Source organism: Biomphalaria glabrata, chromosome 13 (genome assembly GCF_947242115.1).
Source record: "Biomphalaria glabrata chromosome 13, xgBioGlab47.1, whole genome shotgun sequence".
Classification (NCBI taxonomy): Eukaryota; Metazoa; Mollusca; class Gastropoda; family Planorbidae; genus Biomphalaria; species Biomphalaria glabrata.
In genome coordinates, this window is record NC_074723.1 from 28,741,672 (window position 1) to 28,761,906 (window position 20,235).

The 20,235-nt window shown below is 32.9% G+C and overlaps 1 protein-coding gene across 2 annotated transcripts; it reads left to right on the forward strand.

Annotated features, from left to right (window-relative positions):
• LOC106056492 (nonsense-mediated mRNA decay factor SMG8-like) lies at positions 1-19,699 on the forward strand. 2 transcript variants are annotated; one of them, XM_056007350.1, is made up of 22 exons: positions 1-99; positions 4,607-4,727; positions 4,858-4,893; positions 5,833-5,955; positions 6,298-6,381; positions 6,750-6,817; positions 7,692-7,863; positions 8,047-8,138; positions 8,317-8,447; positions 9,728-9,996; positions 10,507-10,646; positions 10,841-10,928; positions 11,385-11,540; positions 12,058-12,198; positions 13,199-13,430; positions 13,714-13,872; positions 14,125-14,271; positions 16,455-16,598; positions 17,221-17,357; positions 17,550-17,608; positions 18,254-18,448; positions 19,337-19,699. In XM_056007350.1, the coding sequence occupies exons 1-22, from the start codon at positions 47-49 to the stop codon at positions 19,443-19,445; spliced, it is 2,856 nt and encodes a 951-aa protein (XP_055863325.1). In that variant the 5' UTR covers positions 1-46; the 3' UTR covers positions 19,446-19,699. The 2 variants fall into 2 exon arrangements, with proteins under 2 accessions (XP_055863325.1, XP_055863326.1); XM_056007351.1 differs by having other exon boundaries at positions 8,050-8,138.
• The last annotated feature ends 536 nt before the right edge of the window (positions 19,700-20,235 follow it).

Below are 20,235 nucleotides of genomic sequence, written 5' to 3' on the forward strand. Positions count from 1 at the left end.
TTTGTGTTGACACCACAATTTTATTTAGAGTTATCTGTCTTAGAACATGGCGAATCCTTTCGAAAAGGTTTTCAAATTCCCATTTAAGTTCAATTTAAAGTGAGTTAAAAATCTAGATCTAACTCTAAGTAATCTAGATCGACTATATTGTCTATATCTAGATAGGTCAAAAAAATCTGCATCTTATGAGACTTCTTATCTGTACAGTTTTTTTATCATCTTATGAACTGTCATAACTTATTACTTATCATATCATGATACTTATCATTTTTATTTTATGACATTTTTTGTATCAAATTTATGTTGTTGAACTAAGTCGACTTAGATCTAGATCTAGTAAAAGTTGTTAAAGGGAAACTCCTATGGTTTTTCAAATTTGAGTTATTGACATATTTAAATTCTGCGTAAAAAGTTGTAATAATAAACATTTTACCATTTTTTATTTAAATGCTTAGAATTTAGAATTAAGAAACATTTATATTTAATAGATCTAAATTAGTCAGTAAATTCTTGACATCTAAAAAAAAAACAGGGTTCTATGAGATTTTGTTTTAAACCATGTCAAACGTCACTTCCCTCAACAATACTGAAAGAGAAACTAGATTTGACCAATCGTATCACTTCATTCTTACAGTAGCTGTTAGGCTTAGTGACGGCCTAGTCCAGAGCTATGATACAGTTATATATATATATGTATAGATAGATCTAAAAGCATTAGGATAATCAACTCGAGAAAAAAACAAAACATTTTCATCTAAGCCTCTCCCTGTCCCAAGAAGTAAATAGATCGTGTGTCTGACTGATTCGAACAAACTGGTCAGTGTAAGGGTAGTCGAGACTACGTGTAGTCGGTCATGACAAGACAACCAAGCGATAGTGTTTGTTGTGTGTTGAGTGGTCTGGCGAGAAAATACACACTGCCGTGGTTAGTCAAGCATGTAAATCTACTTTTAATATGCATTTCTTCTTTGCTTACAAGATCCTAGATCTAACTGCATAGGCCAAGATATATTTCTTTTAACAGAATGTAAACTTTGCTGTATCGCCAGTGTATGGTCTCCTGTTATACAATAAGTCAATAGATTAAAACGCATTTGTGACGTCACATAGAAATCCGGTGTCTGACTGTTTTGGATGCGCAGGAAAATTACGTCGGAAAAACATCAATTACTAAGTTATTATTGCAAAGAAAAAAAAAAGAATTATATATTCATTATCTGTAAATCAAAACACATATCAAAAATTTTCAAAACTATCAGAGTTTCCCTTTAACTTACTTAATTAAATAAATAATAATAAAATTATAAAACGGTACCAATAAATGAATAATGAATAAAACTTATTTAAAGATTTAGACTTAATTATACTTAATAAAATATAGAATAATATAGAGGTAGTCCTAGAAATCTAGATCTATTAGACTGGTCAATAGAGTCTACATTTAACTCCTGTAATTATTTTCCATGACCATGTTATGATGTTCCAATGGAATTATTCATTTTGCTCATTTGTGTTTCATGATGATTACCATGCAATGATGCATGCATGTTTATAATTAATCATCATCATGTTAAAATGATGTTAAATGATTAAACTTCAATAAAACTTTTTTGTCTGTAATCAGTAAAAATGCTTTATTAGTTTATAATTATAGAAGAGTGCATGCTCTTTTTGTATAACAAAAATTAAAATTTATAAAACCAAAAATTAATTTAATTTAATTGTTGTTGTTGTTATTATTTTCAAAAGTGAAGATAATTATAAAATGTACTACATATATCCATGTTTATAATCTAGATCTAGAATCCAGTCGTGTGTATGTTAATTAGTGATCTAAAGTATGCAAAGTCATTGGTTTTCCCGGCTGATTCAGGGAACCCATTTCATACTCTACTAATTAGTAGTTGAATTTGAAGAAGGAACACTTATGTATGACTTAGTCCTAGCATATGGAATATGAATTGTGCCTTTGTCTTTGTGTCTGATTATTTTTATAAGATTGTGTTTTTGTATTTTTGTAAGTTATGGTTCAGTGTTTTGAGACATACCGGTATTATTCATTTATTGCTAGATCTACTTTTAAGTCTTCTGTCCTGAAGTGTCTCTAAATTTATTGATTTTACTAATGGTGTTACCCTAGTCAAATGTGTATTATATTCATTTCTTATAAACCTCACAACTCCTTTTTTTTCATCTACCTCTAGTTTTATTATGTTTTTTTTTTATTTGAAGGATTAAGGGTTAGGATCAAGGGGAGTGTATTATAGAATCTAAACCAATAGATCTAGCTGATATATTTCTAGCACCATGCATCCCATTGGTTAAAAAAACAGATCTAGCTCTAGATTTAAATGAGACTGAACTATATATGTTTGGAAGGGGGGGGGGTATGGGGTGAAATAATGACTATTAATATATTATGACTAATCTATTCTAGATCTAAAAAAAAAAAGTGCATATTTATCATTTCTTGTGTTATTATTAAACTGAAGTCTAAATTTAAGGCTGTCTTGTTTCACTGTAAGTAATCAATAATTTAAATATAAATCTATAAATCCATTTATAGATAGTGCTTTATTTAAGGCTGGTTTAGTTTAGCTTTAGAAGGTTTATTGTTGTTTACAAATATTCATGTGCATTTCAACTTAATATGCCTGTAGCCTACTATGTAGAACTAGATCTAGGTTAGCTAAATCACTAAGTTGGACCTAAGATTGTAAGACAGACTACATTCTGTTATATGAGCACAGTAACTATGTGAAGCCTCTTTTTTTGTGTTTGGATTTTACATGGCCACTGAGTTAACAGGTTGTTTTGAAATTTACACCCTGGCCTGCCCATTGAAACTTGTCTGTAAGACTTTTCATGTGTATGTCTGTTATAAATTAAGTTGCATATTATTCATGAAATAGTGCTCTTCATTTGTGTGCTGTTGATTAAAACAAAACTTTGCAGTTATTCCAGGGAACACAAATCTTCATCTGTCCTTTAGCTGTAAGCATTGTTCCGATTCCCTCTCCTTCTCTCTGCATTATTTATGCTTCCATTGCAGACCTCATGTTAGAAATGTTGTTAGTTGTGTGCTGAAAACAACACAACTGTCAAGGGTTTTTTGTTGACGGTGCTGGGGAGAAATGTTTTCGATAATACATGGCTTGTCAGGTGGCAGTGGGAGAAGATGGGTACACACCCACACTTCCCCACTTGATGGTATTAGTTTGGTGTAAACTCCCTTGATGTGTACACACTCTTCGCACTCACAAATTTTGTTTGGGATTGTTGATACAAACTTTATATTTCTTATACCATTTTGTGTTTTACTTTTGGGGGTGACATATGATAAATTGGGCTGGGGGGGGGGGGGGGGGAGGAGAACATAAATTTAAGACTGCTAATAGACTTTATTGTGGGATGATTTTTTTTTTTTTTACAAAGCTTATATTAACTCTCTGGGTGAATTCTTTTACACTTTTTTTTATCTCCCATTTCCCAATCTAGAATCAAGTTGAAATTTTGAACAATTATTAATTGTTGGTGGCAAGACTTGAATTGCTTAAAATATTAACCAATTAGTTAATCTATTAATGGTGATTAGTTAATCTTGTTTTATATAAAAAAAAAGGGGTAGATAAATATGTAATATTGAGCAGTATTGCACTGATTGAACAGTGCTCTCCCTTCACCAAGCTTTTTTTTTTTTTTTAAAAGCATTTTTGAATGTTTTGCTTTTTTTGTCATCAGTTGGATGTGAATACAGCAATATAGACTTGCCAGGATGTTGTGTCCTAGCCTTGAACTCCACAGTTGGAATTTAGCTGCTTCTCATGCTTACACTGATATGTCATGTTTTACGCATGTTTCCTGTTATGTTCAAACTGAGACTGTGTTATGATTTAAGACAAATGATGTGTCTTTTTTTTTTTTAAACATCTATTACTAATGCTATACTCCAATTTTCTCACGCTATATAAACTGAAACTGTCATCTCTGTAGTTTTCGTGATTCTAAATGTGTCCATCTATCACATCAATCCTGTTTGATAATTTTAAATAAATGTTTGGGTGCTGTATGATATTTATTTTCATAAACTGGAGAAAAAGAGATTTTTTTTTGTTATAGCTTTTGATGCTTTCAATAGATATAGATACTAATTGACAACCTTCTTCGTGGTTGAAGATGAGCACATTTCTCATTTCCTAGGAATCGTCGCTTTAAAAAGCTAATCACAAACATGGCATAGGTAGATTTGTTCAATTGGCCTGCTTCTTTTTTCAGCTTTTTGTTGCTTCGGTGCTCTTTCACCCTGGCCACTCTCTTTGCTTTATATCTTGTGACTCAGACACTCACGGCTTCACACTATGAGGAGTGATTGAGAGCTAGTGTTTCCCAGCCTTGAATGTGAATATTACTCTCCTTGAGGGAGCTCTTAAAGGTGTCTTTGTAGCTTGTATTATTATATGTTAATGTTTGTGTTTTTGTAAAATGTTTCACATCGATAAATCCAAACAACAGTATAGCGTGCAAACCGCACGACCAGGCAGGCATTATCTCCTTTTGTTTTAATCTTTTTAACTGCTTCATCAAGTTTTTCAATTTTGCTTTTCAGTGAAATCCCCAATCCAGAGACTAAAATATGCATTGTATCTATATTTGGAAAAGGTCGTTTGAATCCATTCTGCAGCAAGGCCACATTATTTAACTCTTTGATTAACAAAGAAGTATTTCAGGTTAGTAGCCATGTGTTTGAATAAGTAATTTGTTCAGTGATGTTGTAGAGGCAGTAATTAAATGAAAATTCACATTTCCATTGAATTGTATTGAATTAACCTGTTCATGAAGTCATTGTATTTCTTGTAGGGAACAGAAGGATTTATAAAAGATGAAGTTGAAGAGGTAATTATTTGTTCCTTAATTCTAGTCATAGTTTTTTCTATGTCATAAAAGAAAGTCAAGTTCAACAATTAATTTGATGTTTGCTAAAAAAGAAAAGACAACTAAAGGATGCAGGAATTTATAAATATAAAAGTGACCCACAAATTGGACAAATATATGTTAGCAAAATGTACAAATTATTATCTTAAAGCTAATGATTGGGGTAATAAAAACTACACCTATCAGAGCGATGGAGAAAATCTCTGCCATGGTTTTACCGGATGAAAGAAAGAAGAAAAAATATTCTTACACCTAATGGAAACATTAGAGAGGCATCCACTCAAGTCCTTACATCTGGCACTCCAAGCCCACTCAAAAGAACTCATTTATTCAAGAAGTGTTAGACCTTAAAAACAAACAAAATATAAAAAATCCTTTTTAAATAACAACAAAGCTTATCTAAGGGAAAGAATTCCCCACTTATGACTAAATCTCTCAATAATGTAGAGGTTTTTGCCCTTATTCAATTAAAAAAAAACATTGACTAATTGTTAATTTTGTAATGAATTCATGCTTTGTTAGGTACAATAAATATTTGTGGAAAGTTTCAACTTAATCCGAGAATGGGTCTGGGAGAAATAATGTGTATATTTAGGCATATCTGTGAATAATGAAGGATTATACTGGACTCTTTTCTTAATTTCCCTTGTTGTATCAAACAAAATAATAAATTACCAGTAATTTATTGGTAAATTTTGTTTTATTGATTCATGTCTTGTCTATGCGGATAAATAATTGTGCACAGTTTCAACTTGATCTTAGAATGGGTTTGGGAGAAATAATGTGTACATACTTTTTACAAGACAGACAGATTGAGTTTTCTAAGAATATTAACTTGAATGGATCAGTTTGTTTTTTTTAATTACTAAGCATTCCTTACACTATTATTTCTGCTTGTAGGGCAATATTGAATGCTACTATGATGCTGAGACTAGAGTTATGTTCCTACATCTACTGTCTTTCTATGATACCAACCTGCTGGCCAAGAAATGCCAAGATCTGGGACACTCTGCCAGTGCACAAGTAAAGACATCTTTAATTGTTTGATATTTTCATTTACAGTGTTTACATTTTGTTAACAATGAACATAAAAATAAACAATGAACTTATAAATCCTATACATACTAATTTACAAACATACCAAAGAGTTAAAATATTAATTCCGAGACAATTAGCCATATCACCTGAGTTTATCCCTGGGGATATAATCGTCTTTATATTGAGTTGTGTGTTACATTGTCTCCTAAATTTTCCTTTTGGTAGAAAAAAAAATGTGTTCTTTCTATATTCTGGTTGGGCTTCTAATTTTAATGATTTAAACGTAAGTATTTTAAGATAATTGTTGTGCACTGTTTATTTGTTAAGGAGCTGTACAAATTATGCCATGATGATGACCTGAAACATGCCAAGACACTGCTTCTACTGTTCAATCTGTCCCATATCATTGTGGTGAGTTCTTCTTCTAGTTAGCTTTGTTTTATTTTGTTCAAGGATTTATTTTTTTTTTACAAAAGTGGAGTGACATAAATAAATAAAAAATTTTGCTATTTTTTTTAATAATGACACTTGTTAAGTAATATTTTCTTTGTATATTGTGTAGATTTGAGTTTGTTAACAGCGCTATAAAAATATTTTAACATAATTATTTTACAGTCTATCTTTAAAGAAATTGTACAAATTATGCCATGATGACATTAAATATAATTATATTAAGTTTATGAATAACGCTATATAAATTTGTAAAAAAAAATTATTATATAAAATATTAAATACATTTATATTTATTTGTAGTATATATATATATTTGTATCCTACAGCTTTGCCATCCAGGAACTACTTTTGATCTTTCGTATCTGAAGCTTTTTCATATCTTGGATAATATCAGGTTTGTTTTAGAACTCATTCATCATTTTTTTTTATTTATACAGTTTAATCCTGTTAATTAGACCACATCAGAATTTGATCGCTTTGGTCCTAATAACTTGCTAGTCTGATATACCTGATTCGACTGCTTAATAGATTTGTTTTGGGACTTGAAGATTTTGTCCAAATAAGGAGCTGATATGATTAACTGGTAATCCAATTAACTGAATTGTAGTTTAGTTCATTACTTTTAAGTAAGGGAAAGTGTTTGTAAAGAGCTTAAGAACTTGACTTACCGGTACAATCTGAAAGTTATTTATTTGAGTCATGGTGAAAGCACTGATATTTTTCTGTGTGAGTTTAGGTCTAGATAGCCAAGGCTTATTGAAAGCAACATAAAACTTCTTTTTAACTTCAAGCTTAGAAACAGTTGGCCTATGAATTGCTGGGGGGGAGGGGGCTTCAACTGTCCTTTTTATATTTAAAAAGATTACTACATATCTAAAATTCAATTGTTTCTCTAGTTGAAACTCATCAGGTGGTTAAATAACTTGAGGCTAGTGTTCATGTAAAGGCAGAACACAATCAAACCTATTTATGCCACAGTTACTGTAGCATTAGACATTTTATTTTAATGATTGACAATGAATCGACAAACTTTATCTGTATATGATAAGATAGGCTTATCTGTTTCAAATATATGCTTTTATTGTAATTGACTTTTTAACTTATTCAAACAAGCTTTATCAGTATATTTGATGGATAAATTTAACTGATTCAAACAAGCTGTATCAGTATATTTGATCTATTAATTGAACTGATTCAACAAGCTTTAACGGTATAATATGATCAGAATTTATTTATTTAACTAATTCAACAAACTGTTTTGCCCATAGATCTAAAATCCAATCAGGCTTCATTGAAACCTTGGCCAACATTCCAGGAGTGTCAAAAGACTGGGCCAACTTCGGCAGAGTGTGTACTCCACGTATGCTGTTTGTATTTGAAAATCCAGCCATTGATATTCAAACAGAAGATGGAGACACTGGCTCAGCAAAGATGTTGAAGGTAGCTGTTATGCCAATGTATTAGATTATGTGTTTCTGGTTCTCATCTATTAGCCTTTACGACTTGTCCCTATTAATTTGCTGTCTTTCCATCTCGTTGTTTAGAGTTGAGACTTAGGTCAGTGTTCCCCTTAACCAAATGTAGCATTCTGAATTGATTGCTTTGAGTTGTTGCTTTATTCAGCAGAAATTTCCACCAATGAGAAAACTGCAGATCCGCATAGAAGATATGATTTTTCCTATTCTTAGAAAGACAAGAGCTATCACCAATATCTCGTAAGTCACTAGAATTGGTCAAACAGGCAAACCAATGTTGGGCTATCTGTTCAATTAAAAAAAAAAATTTCTTCAGTATTAACAAATATATTTATAGTTTAATAGATATAGATATTACATTATTTTGTAAAACAATTCTAATATAAATTGATGAATTCTAAAAATTGTACTTGTCTAGGAACAACTCGCTATTTTCTCTGCCATTCAACCAACCATATGTATATCTTTGTGCTAAGAAAAATGAGGTCAATGACCCAGTGGACTTCTTAATGAACCAGATGAGACAAAATTGTTTCCCTGTACAAGAAGGTGGGTACATTGAAATCATAGAATTTCGTTCTTATTGATGCTATCTAGACTTTACCAACGAGATCTAGTAATCAATATCAATGAGTCTGTGAGATATTTCATTAAAATAGTCAACAACTCACACACCTATTCTACTCTGCATAACTGCTATATTAAGGGTGATGAATTTGAATCCAAGTGTAGGGAACAATACTAATGCTAGATTGCTGGTCTTCCTTGTTGCATTACATGTTGGTTAGTGTTGTAATGTTTCTTTTGATTAGTTGAATGCATTTTTAATTATATGAGCCAATGATAACCAAATTACTGTGGATTGGTCATATCTGGCCAATGATGTATGTTATCTGGCCCTTAGAGACTTCTTCACACAGTACATATTAAAGCTGCAGAGGTTTGGTTCCATTGGCCTTGGTGACCTTTCTTGTTGTGGAGTGATATGTGTAACATGTTTTTGACATGTGTAACATGTATTTGACATGTGTCCACAGGACAAACATGGTTGAGAACACTGATATGAGCCATACTGAAATGAAGTAAAAAAATTTTAATTAGCCACTTTCAAATGTAGACCTATTTGAAATGTGGCTTTCAACTAAGTAAATACATAGACATGGGCTTTCATATAAGCTAAAGAATAAAATACATGGCACTTGTAAGCTGACTATTTCTGCATTTTACTTCTACTAATACTTTTCACTCAAGAAGTAGACTACTGGCTGTCTGGTTATGCTGTTTGCCCTCTGGACTGTTGTTCAGACTTATCGATGGTCCAGGATTCAAACCCTGCCCACTCCCAACCCCCGTCATCCTATGGGAGGTTTGGACTAGAAAGTAAATTATCTTCAGCTCTGAAGGAACATCCAAAACATGTCAAACATTTTTACAAACATTTTTACAAAAGCTGACCCAGAACTGCAAATCAAATTTTTGGGGTAAACTTTTGTCATCACCATTAAATTGCTAGCTTTATAATTGAGAGGTGAAGAGCAAAAGAAGTAGACTAGGAGATCTGTTTCACTGAAAAGTTTGCTAATGAGCCTGCAGGAAAGCAATAAATAACGCTTGAAAGAATGTTTAAAAAAACAGCATGCCTGCACTTTCTTATCACAAACTTCTGTTCAATCTTTTATTTTTTGACACATTTAATTTCTTTTTTTTTAAAGTGAAATTTCAAAGTATTTATGAGCTAGTAATTGCAGAAATTGAAATTAGCTCTAAATTAAATAAACTATTGTGACTAACTCTTAAAGTATATAATACTTAGTCATCAATACTTTCAGCTGATCCGCAAACTGCAGCTCAGAAGCCAAAGCCTTACAGCTGCTCTCGTCGAAAACAGAACCCTCTTGTACCAGATAGCCTTCCTCAGTCATCGTCATCTAGCCTTCCCACAATGAGTTCTGCCTCCGCCAACAAGCTTCTTGGACCAACATCTTTAAAAACCCAAGACCAGTGCTTCAAAGAATTTATTTGGCAGCATGTGGAGATGGTCTTCTCAAAATCGGTCAATGACAATGTTGGTAGGCATGGCATCGATCCTATATTTGAGGTTGGTCATCTTTGTTTCTTGTTCTTTTCATTTTCTCCAGCTGTCCTAGAAACACATTGTTGTAGCTCTGAACATGGCGAGGCCAGTCTACAATAGAAAATTTAGGTCACTTACTTGAATAGGAAAGACAGATATTTGAGGTTTTATTTTCTTAAAATCAGAAACACATTGTTGTAGCTCTGAACATTGCGAGGCCATGTTCCTGCATCCACCCAGTTCTCATGAGCTCTTGATGTTTGTTAATGAAAGCAGATGGGATCGGTTGTTGTGATGGTCATATAATTGACATATTAATGCCTGGTCTGAAAGAGAAACTAAAAAAAACAACACTTTTCATAAAGTAAACATTTGTTTCATAAACCTTAAATTACGGTAAATTATTTTATCTAAAAGTTTTTATTGTGTATCAAAGGTTTATGGGAAAGCTTTCTAAATAGCCATTGCTTTTTTTTTTTTCATTATTTGAACTTTTTTTGTCATCATTGCCCTTTTTTGTTTTGTCATCTTTAGCTGCCCAACCTGGCCACATGGTTGAATGTTGCCAACAGCATGCATTCTTATTACCTATCAGAATCTCAAGACTCTGGAACAAGTCAAATGTTTAGCACCCTCAAAAATCTCTTGGACATCAGCATGAGGTTCTCTGAAAAGTGAGTTTTCATTAAATTTCTGTTTGCTACGTTGTGATGCCTTCCAAATATTGTTTTAATACAAATTTTGACAACTGGGGAGTTAATTAGTTTTACTCACTTAGATTTATTAACTTTAAAAGGTGAAAAGATAAATTGTTATCTCATTTTGTCAATAATTTGTTTGTTTGTTTTTTTTTTTGGATTATCTGCAGTCGATGTAACAAAGTATTACCATTGGCTGAGAGTGCATACCAGCAAGATTTACCTCCCTTCTACATTACATCATATCACTTGAGCAGGGTAACATACATAATCTATGATCTCCTGGCTGCTTATATTAACATATACAATTTAGAAATAAGTTGTGTGTCAAGTACCTTCATGTATTGAAGGACAATCATGATGACTTCAAGAATAATTTGAAACTAGTGAAGTGCTACTTACAGATCTGCTAGCTTTATTTTTGGCTTGCCTTTATTTTATTTTATCATTGAGAGTGTTTAAAACAACAATTGTATATATTTATAGTTTTATACAAAATATGAATGCGTTAAGATATTTAGGTCCACTAATGACAATAATAAAAAATAATCAGAATCTCTGTAGCAGCTGCACATTTGTACATGATGGATTACCTCCCTTTATTTAATGAAATAATTGACCACTCGGTTAAGTTACCTTCAGTTATTTTGATTAATTACATTTCTGTTTTGTTTACACTGGCAATTTCATTAACTCAGACATTTTGTTGTGCAGGTGAACAAGGCCAAGCGTGTGTTTATCCAGTACGCCAGAGGGCCAGCCTTTGACAAGCATATGGCTGAACTGGAGGCTTCCTGCGAGAGGTTTTGGAAGGCAGGCAGACAGCAGTGTGAAGCCCTGTCACTGACAGGAAACCTGTGTACTAACAAGGTTGGAGGCTTGTTTTTTTTTTTAGTATTTCAATACTTAGAACATGGTGATCTAAGATGTGGTGAGAGTTATAAACTAGAGGAAAGAATATTCCTGGGTCCACCAAACAGAGCATCTGTTTAAGCAGGCGTGTCATCCATTGCACATAGAAACATGTGAAATATATTTCAGATGTCCCACTTGTCTATATAAAATTCTTACACTTGTGAACTAATAATAATTAGGGAGATATTTGGACTCAACTCAGGCTGCAAAGTTAAGTTTTCACCATGCATCCAGTGCAATTAAGTTACAATATCCTTAACAAATATGCTTATCATCAGCAAGTTTGAGGCAAGCTTTGGTAATAGTACCATACATGGAACTTGAATAAAATTACAATATAACCCATTTAGGAACTGAGTCTGGAACTGGATGAGACACACTACTGTTGAAATCTGCTCCTTATTGGTTTAGTTAGAACTTAAGAGTAATAATAGGTTTGGAAACTGAGACATATAAATGTCTATGTTGACAGGTCCACTATCTGCCCAGTGAGGTCCCAGCAGATGCTGATGACAAGAAGCCAGTCTGTGAACACTCCAGTCTGGTCAGGACAATGGCTGCATGTAATTGTGGCAAAATTCAAGCAGAGAAGGATGACCCATTTGACCATAAGGTAGGATATCTGTTAGAATTAAACTTCAGAGCGTTACATTTTTGTCAACCAAAGTCTTTAGTTTTCTGTTTTTTAATTGGAACATATTTTATAATGACATGGAGCAGCAATCTGTCTGCTAGCTACAGGGTGTGATGAGGCATAAGATTTTTCACTTTATATTGATTACATAGACATTAATGCACCTGTTATAATTATAATAATAATAATAATAATAATAATAATAATAATAATCTTTATTATCCGTAAGGAAATTTGTCTTACAATTTGTGCATTACACCAAACAAAAAACATTATAACTATAAGAAACCAAAGTGTACATTCACACCAGACGCACTCATAATTTATATGTGACAAAGTTTATACCAGATTGTTCTTATTTAATGATTTGATTGCCAGGGGAACAAAAGAGTGTTTGTGTCTGTTTGTCTTTGCTATCGGTGTCTTGTATCTCTTTTGTGATGGTAAAATCACAAAATCCTGACACAAAGGGTGATTCTTTATTTCGAGGATCTTGTTAGCTTTTTTATAGATGTTTGTCTCAAACAACTGCCCAAATGGGGTTTGTTTTTTGCCAATGATTTTGCCAGCAGCATTTAGGATTCTATTAAGTTTATTTTTATTTTTTATGCTAATGTTGTTACACCTGCTGCTTGTGGTGTTCACATAGACAAAATCTAAATTTGTTATATACAGTTGAATTGAACAGTGTTTTGAATAAAGTATATATCTAATACAAAATAAGGTGTTTTATTAATTTAGTTATATTCTTTCTTTTATTGTTTATCACTACTAAAATAGCTTTATCAGACTTTCAGTACTTTATTATGCTCTGTTTTCCGGCTCTAAGTCATGCCTATAGACTTTGAATGGTTTCTATTCTAAGGATACAGTAAGTCTTTTAGGGATGCTTCTTATCTTCCTTTTTTTTTTGTACCGTATAGATATATAGCTAAAAAAATTGTTAGTGGAATCACTTCTTCAATATTTTACTCAACAGAGTGCCAACTATGAATTTTACAGAGAGTTGGAGTCTGACTGCTGTGGCTGGCTAGAGCACATTCGCTTCCCAGTCTTCACCCCTACCACACCAGATGCCAAAGCTGCCAGTATGCCCTCCACCTCCTCACCAGAGCAGCCCCCTCCACAAACTCAGGAGAGCTCTACTAAAGACACAGAAAAAACTGATGCATTTTCAACTCTATCTGAATTGAGTTTAGCTCTAAGTTTAGGTATGTGTCAAGTTATCTTATCGTAAAAATCACAGAGTTGCCTTCAAAGTTGTATTGTAAGAACTACTTTTATGTATACTATTTTTGAGTTACACTATTATTAGGACTAACATGAGGCATCATTTCAAAGGCAAGCAACTTGTATCATTAGATACAACAGGTTTGGCTTTTCACATCTCCAAGACAATTTATCCTGTTTTCAAAATTTTAAACTCCTTTGAAATTGATTGAAGTTATTGATATTTTAATTTTCAGAATTACATTCTTCTATTTCTGCCATTAGGTCAGCTTGTTCTTCAAGCAACAGAACTTGATCCTAAGATCAGTCAGATTGATGAAGTAAGGGAGGCCACTCAAACTCAGGAGGCCGAATTACCTCTCAGTGATGAGTCAGAATTGAAAAATGTCAACAGGATTTCAACAGAGGAACAAAGCATAAAATGTGGGATTATATTTTTACCTCAGATTTTCATCTATAGTTTGCCTTTACATTTAATAATTTTACTCCTTGCAGTAATTATAAGACATTGTAAATGTAAACAATAATAATGTTATCAAAGGCCAACAAAACTGCAGGTATCAACCCATATAGTTAAACCTTGTAATAAGTTTATAATCCAATATAGATCTAGTTTTACTCTTTTTTTTTTTTTTAAAGTTATTCACATGTAAATACTATTTCATTTGAATGCAGCCAAAACGCCACCTAGCCGCCAGCACTCCACCACAGAGTACTTGCCCTACATGATACACACCAAGTCTCCACCTGGGTTACTTCCATTGTTCTCATCTTTCTCCCTGTGTAGGCTGGGAGCCTCTGCTCTTTATTCCCACATGAATGGTAAGTCCACTGAGTCTCTGTTCTTTATTCACACATGAATGGTAAGTCCACTGAGTCTCTGTTCTTTATTCACACATGAATGGTAAGTCTATGGAGTCTCTGCTCTTTATTCACACATGAATGGTAAGTCCATGGAGTCTCTGTTCTTTATTCACACATGGATGGTAAGTCTATGGAGTCTCTGCTCTTTATTCACACATGAATGGTAAGTCCATGGAGTCTCTGTTCTTTATTCACACATGGATGGTAAGTCCATGTAGTCTGTTCTTTATTCACACATGAATGGTAAGTCCACTGAGTCTCTGTTCTTTATTCACACATGAATGGTAAGTCTATGGAGTCTCTGCTCTTTATTCACACATGAATGGTAAGTCCATGGAGTCTCTGTTCTTTATTCACACATGGATGGTAAGTCTATGGAGTCTCTGCTCTTTATTCACACATGAATGGTAAGTCCATGGAGTCTCTGTTCTTTATTCACACATGGATGGTAAGTCCATGTAGTCTGTTCTTTATTCACACATGAATGGTAAGTCCATGGAGTCTCTGTTCTTTATTCACACATAAATGGTAAGTCCATGGAGTCTCTGTTCTTTATTCACACATGAATGGTAAGTCCATGGAGTCTCTTCTCTTTATTCACACATGAATGGTAAGTCCATGTAGTCTCTGTTCTTTATTCACACATGAATGGTAAGTCCATGGAGTCTCTGTTATTTATTCACACATGAATGGTAAGTCCATGGAGTCTCTGTTCTTTATTCACACATGAATGGTAAGTCCATGGAGTCTCTGGTTCTTTATTCACACATGAATGGTAAGTCCATGGAGTCTCTGTTCTTTATTCACACATGAATGGTAAGTCCATGTAGTCTCTGTTCTTTATTCACACATGAATGGTAAGTCCATGTAGTCTCTGTTCTTTATTCACACATGAATGGTAAGTCCATGGAGTCTCTGTTCTTTATTCACACATGAATGGTAAGTCCATGGAGTCTCTGTTCTTTATTCACACATGAATGGTAAGTCCATGGAGTCTCTGTTCTTTATTCACATATGAATGGTAAGTCCATGGAGTCTCTGTTCTTTATTCACACATGAATGGTAAGTCCATGGAGTCTGCTCTTTATTCATGGAGTTGAAAAAAAAGGGAAGCATGTTCCATCTTCACATGATGATACACTTAATGTTTAGAAATAGAAAGTAGCTTCACCATTCATTCCCTAGATCCTACATCATGTTTGGGCTTTTCTATTTTATTTTTCTGGAATGAATTGCATGCTTTAATGAATTGATACTAGCATATGGACTATGACCAATAGAAAGAAAACAAACTTGAGATAAAAGTCATTTTACTTAATGATGTTTTGATTTCATATTTGTTCTCATCACTGAGAGAATTTGGTTATTTCAATATAATCTCTGTGCATAGGATGATTTCATGTCTGAATTAATTAGACTACCATTTAATAAAATGTACATGTTTTAAAGGATGTAATAATTTTGTTAATTTTTTATTGAAAATAAAATGTAGTCATCTGGTGGTGAGGGAGAAGTCTTTTAAAGTCATTTCATTAGTAATAGAAAATTGTTTTGAGATATATTAGCCTTAAACTCTGGTTGGGCAAGATATCACTACAAAATAAAAGGAGTGTGACAAACACAATAGGGGACATAACCAGACATTTAGTGCTCATATATCATCTTTCAAATCTTTGCAAGCTTTATGACTAGTTTGAGCATATTAATGAACTGATCTTTTCAACTGCCAAAATCTTGCTAAAAAAGGAAGCAGTGTATATTAGTGGTGTGAAGTCTTTTCAAGACACACTGACAATAAAAAGAAAATTTTTCAAAACCTTTGTATAATTTAGAAGTTAGAAGAATAAAAATCAGGCTATCTAGTTGAATGTCGCAAATCGTTAGTTACTCATATTATTAAATGTTAAAACTATTATTTTGCATTTTTTTACTTACGTTTAAAAACATTTCACATTTTTAAAAGTAAAGGACTCAAGTTTATTTTAGCATTTAAACATTGACTGACTAAAAGCAGAGCTTCATAATATCAGGATTTCAAATTAATGAAATATGTAATTAGTATCCATTAATTATTAATTTGATGAAAATTACACATTCTAAGCCATTCCATGTAAATAAATGATTTGTTTCAATGTCCCAAGGTTTGGAATTGCCAGGATTTCTTGCAGGCAGTAACTTCTTGTTGCCATGGGATATCCCAGTGAAATCTGAACCAGAGAAATGGCCAAGTGTTTCTGAGACTTTTGGAGGAGGAAAGAAAAGGCAACAAAGAAAACTTTCCAAATGTAAGAAATGGCCAGACATTCAGCTTTAAGAAGTAGAGACTTTAGAAAATAAAGTATTTTTTTAAACAAAGCTTATATCAACTCATTCTGTCTGTCTGGTGAAAAGTTTGAACTTGTTTTTTCTCCCATTTCCCATTCTCAGATTGAAACTTTGCACTATTATTCATTCTACCTGACAAGACATGAATCAATTCAAAAAAAGTTTACCAATTAAATAATTATTGGTGATTAATTATTTTCTTTCATATCACAATAAGGGGAATAAATGCTACTTAATGAGAGATGTGTATGTATATGTGGATTTAATCCCCTTAATACATTTTGACACTTTTTTTCCCACTTTCCATTCTTGGATTAAGTTGAAATTTTGCATAATTATTATTAAAGATCAATAAAGCAGCCTTTGTTTTAGTCTTAATCGATGACAATACATGAATCAATCCAAAAATTAACCAACTAGCTAATCAATTAGTACAAATTAAATAATTTTGTTTTATACAGCAGAAAGGGAGCTAAACCCTGCCATTTTCATCTAAATGGCAGTAATCAACAGCTCTTTCCCTTAGATAAACCTTGTATTTTACTATTGCTTGCTTCTGAATTCTTTGGTTTTAACTTACAGCAAACATTGAGACTACTGAGGCCATGACATCGGTCAGAATTTATCTCGGCATGGAGTATGAGTGTCCAAGAGGTCATCGTTTCTTCTGTAGTGGTCCAGACAAGGTCATCAAAGTGTCTTCTAACAGCATTGTTAAAGTAAGCTAGTTATTTACTTATTTACTTTTAATACTTAATACTGATGTTTCCTTCATGTCCAATTTTTTATATTATTTATTTATAACTCTTTTTTTTTTTAAAGATTTTGTTTACATTGTATAATTTTTTTTTAAATTTATCTGAAACACATAAAGTTATTATTAGCACAATTGTGTGTTTATGTTTTGTCAGGACAACGCTGGCCGCCTGACGCAGATGGACATGCCTTTATACACACCTTGCCATTGCAAGTGAGTACTTTCTGACCTAACAATAAGTTGTTGTTTTTTTTTGCTATTTGCTTTAAACAATTTAACAATTAATTGAGTTAATTTTAAGTTAATGGTAAGAAAAAATGTTTTTAATTTCATTTTTTATATTCGCAATTCATTGATAGCATATATTTTTTGGGGTGGGGGGTGATTGATTATCTCCTTGAAACTTTCTTGCTCTCTGTCCTGTCACCTCTGACTCTAAAGCTTGATGAATTCAGATAATTGATCAGCAGTGTACTAAGGTTAAGGATAACAAGATTACAAAGACAGTTTGTGTGGAAACACAAACTCAAAATCGGCCCCTGAAGTGGTCCACCCAGGCAGGCTTCAATATTTTCAGAAAGAACATCCAAATGTTCAGAAGCCAAGCGCTTTACCGCTCAGCTACCGCGCCTCTCCTGGCCTAACTCCCTTTCGGGGGCCGCTAAAAATGGATGTATAACAAAAATTAAATGTTTATTTTATTTTTCACTCATATTAGGTTTAGAGTGGAAAAAAAAACAGCTTTATCAGTGGTTAAATTAAAATTTTTAGAACTTTAAAATACAAAATTAGACATTAAAATATTGTCACTTGAATGTTGGTTTATCTACTCTGTAGTTACCTTTTGTTATCCTCTAGACAGCCTAAGGGTTGCATGTCACAGATGATGAGAGTGTACATTGTCACTCCTCGTGACACACCAAACTGCCCCGGGGTCAGAGTTTTGATCAATCCCAGCATTCAACCAGGTCCACCACCATGCCCCCTGTTTCATCCCGGTCTGGATTCACCATTGGAACTGCCGCCTGATGGAGTGTGGGTCCTGAGGCTACCGTATCCTTTTTAAAAAGTTTTTTTAGAGTTGAGCATATAATTTTACAAAGCTTATATCAATTCACTATGTCTTTCTACTGTCTGGTAAAAAGTGTGTACACATTATTTTTCCCACACCCATTCTCTGTTCAAGTTAAAACTTCTCACAATTAATCATTTGCATAGACAAGGCATGAATCAATAAAAAAAAAGTAACCAATAAGAATATTTAATTTTTATACCAACAAGGGAAAGTATTATTTCAGTATTCACAGATATGGCTTAATTTGGGTTTAACCCCATTAAATAATTGTTATTTCTCCATCACACATTGTCCAATCAAGTTGATACATTAAAAAATTATTTATTGTACCTAACAAAACATAAATAAAAAACACCACCACCAAATTATTCTATTAATTATTATTATTAAAGTAATTATTTATTTTGTTTGATATTTAATAAGGGAAATAACTTGTACATTATTAATATAGTTTTAAGGGCGGATTTCTTCCCCTTTAGATAAGCTTTGTATTTTTTAAAAAGGATTTTTTATATATTTTGCTTGTAGTAATTTTTTAGTTTTCTCTTTTGTAGAGATATATAATGTTTTTTTTTTAAGAATTCGAAATAAATATCATTCAAGCCTATAATCATTCCTCTTTAACTCTCATCTTTCTTTACTTTCACTCATTAACTACAAACACTTATCAAATTCCCTCATCACTCTACAAGGAGTTTATTTCTTCACTCCTATCTTTCCTTCATTACTTATTGTATCTTTTTTTTTTTTCTTCACTCCCTTTTCCCACCTTTGTAAATACTTTTTATTTATTTGACATCCTCGAATGATAATTGCGATTGTTGATCTGTGGGTAGCATTAAAGTGTTGACCTTAACTTCTGTCAGTCACATCTACCAAGATGAAAGCTCCATCTACCTAATGCCCACTGATCACCAGGAGCTACACAAGTGCTATGTCCAGACTGGCATGTTCAACCATAGGATACTTCAGTGACCACTTTGTGTCCACTCAACTCATTAGTCACGATGACACAAGCACAGACCTTGTGGTGCATTTGGTCAGCTCCATGACCCCCTGAAGTGACCAGTCAGACAGTACCAGGCTTGAACACAAACTAGAAATGGCATATTTCTTTTATCTCAGCCATAGCAGAAATTGGACATTGACTGGTCAGCCTGTCCTTCCAATCACATTGCAACTTATGTGAAACAAAAAGTTGAAAATAAAATTAATGGTGAATCCCAGTTTGTCCAATTGGTTTTTTTTTCTTGAATGTAACAAAATCATTTCTAAGATACATTTATTAATTATATTAGTTTTAAACTAATTAGTCAATTCCCAGCTTAATTTATGAAGATTATTCAAAGCTAGATTAAATTTTGTTTTATATTTTTTTCTATTACATACTATCACGTAGCAGACTGGGCGAGTTTATTTTACCCGGGCGTCAATTAACTAATCCTACAACCCCTCAGTATTGAGCATCGCCTTTCCAAGAAACAATTACACACCACTATTTAAGGCAATTACATCAAGAGATGCAAAGACAACTTGTGGTGTCATCCCATCATGTGATTGGGCATGGTTTGCCCTGGGCTTTGTTTCAGCTGAGCTAGACGCATCAGTTGGTAGATGGAACTTAGACAAGTCGCATAATTTTTAGTTGTAGAATTAATATATTTGTTTGAATCTATTTAATAACAAGCTTAGAAGAAGATATTCAATTGATACAGTTTCATTTGTACATTTTGTATACTGTGATTCCTAGTTCCTGAATTAAAGT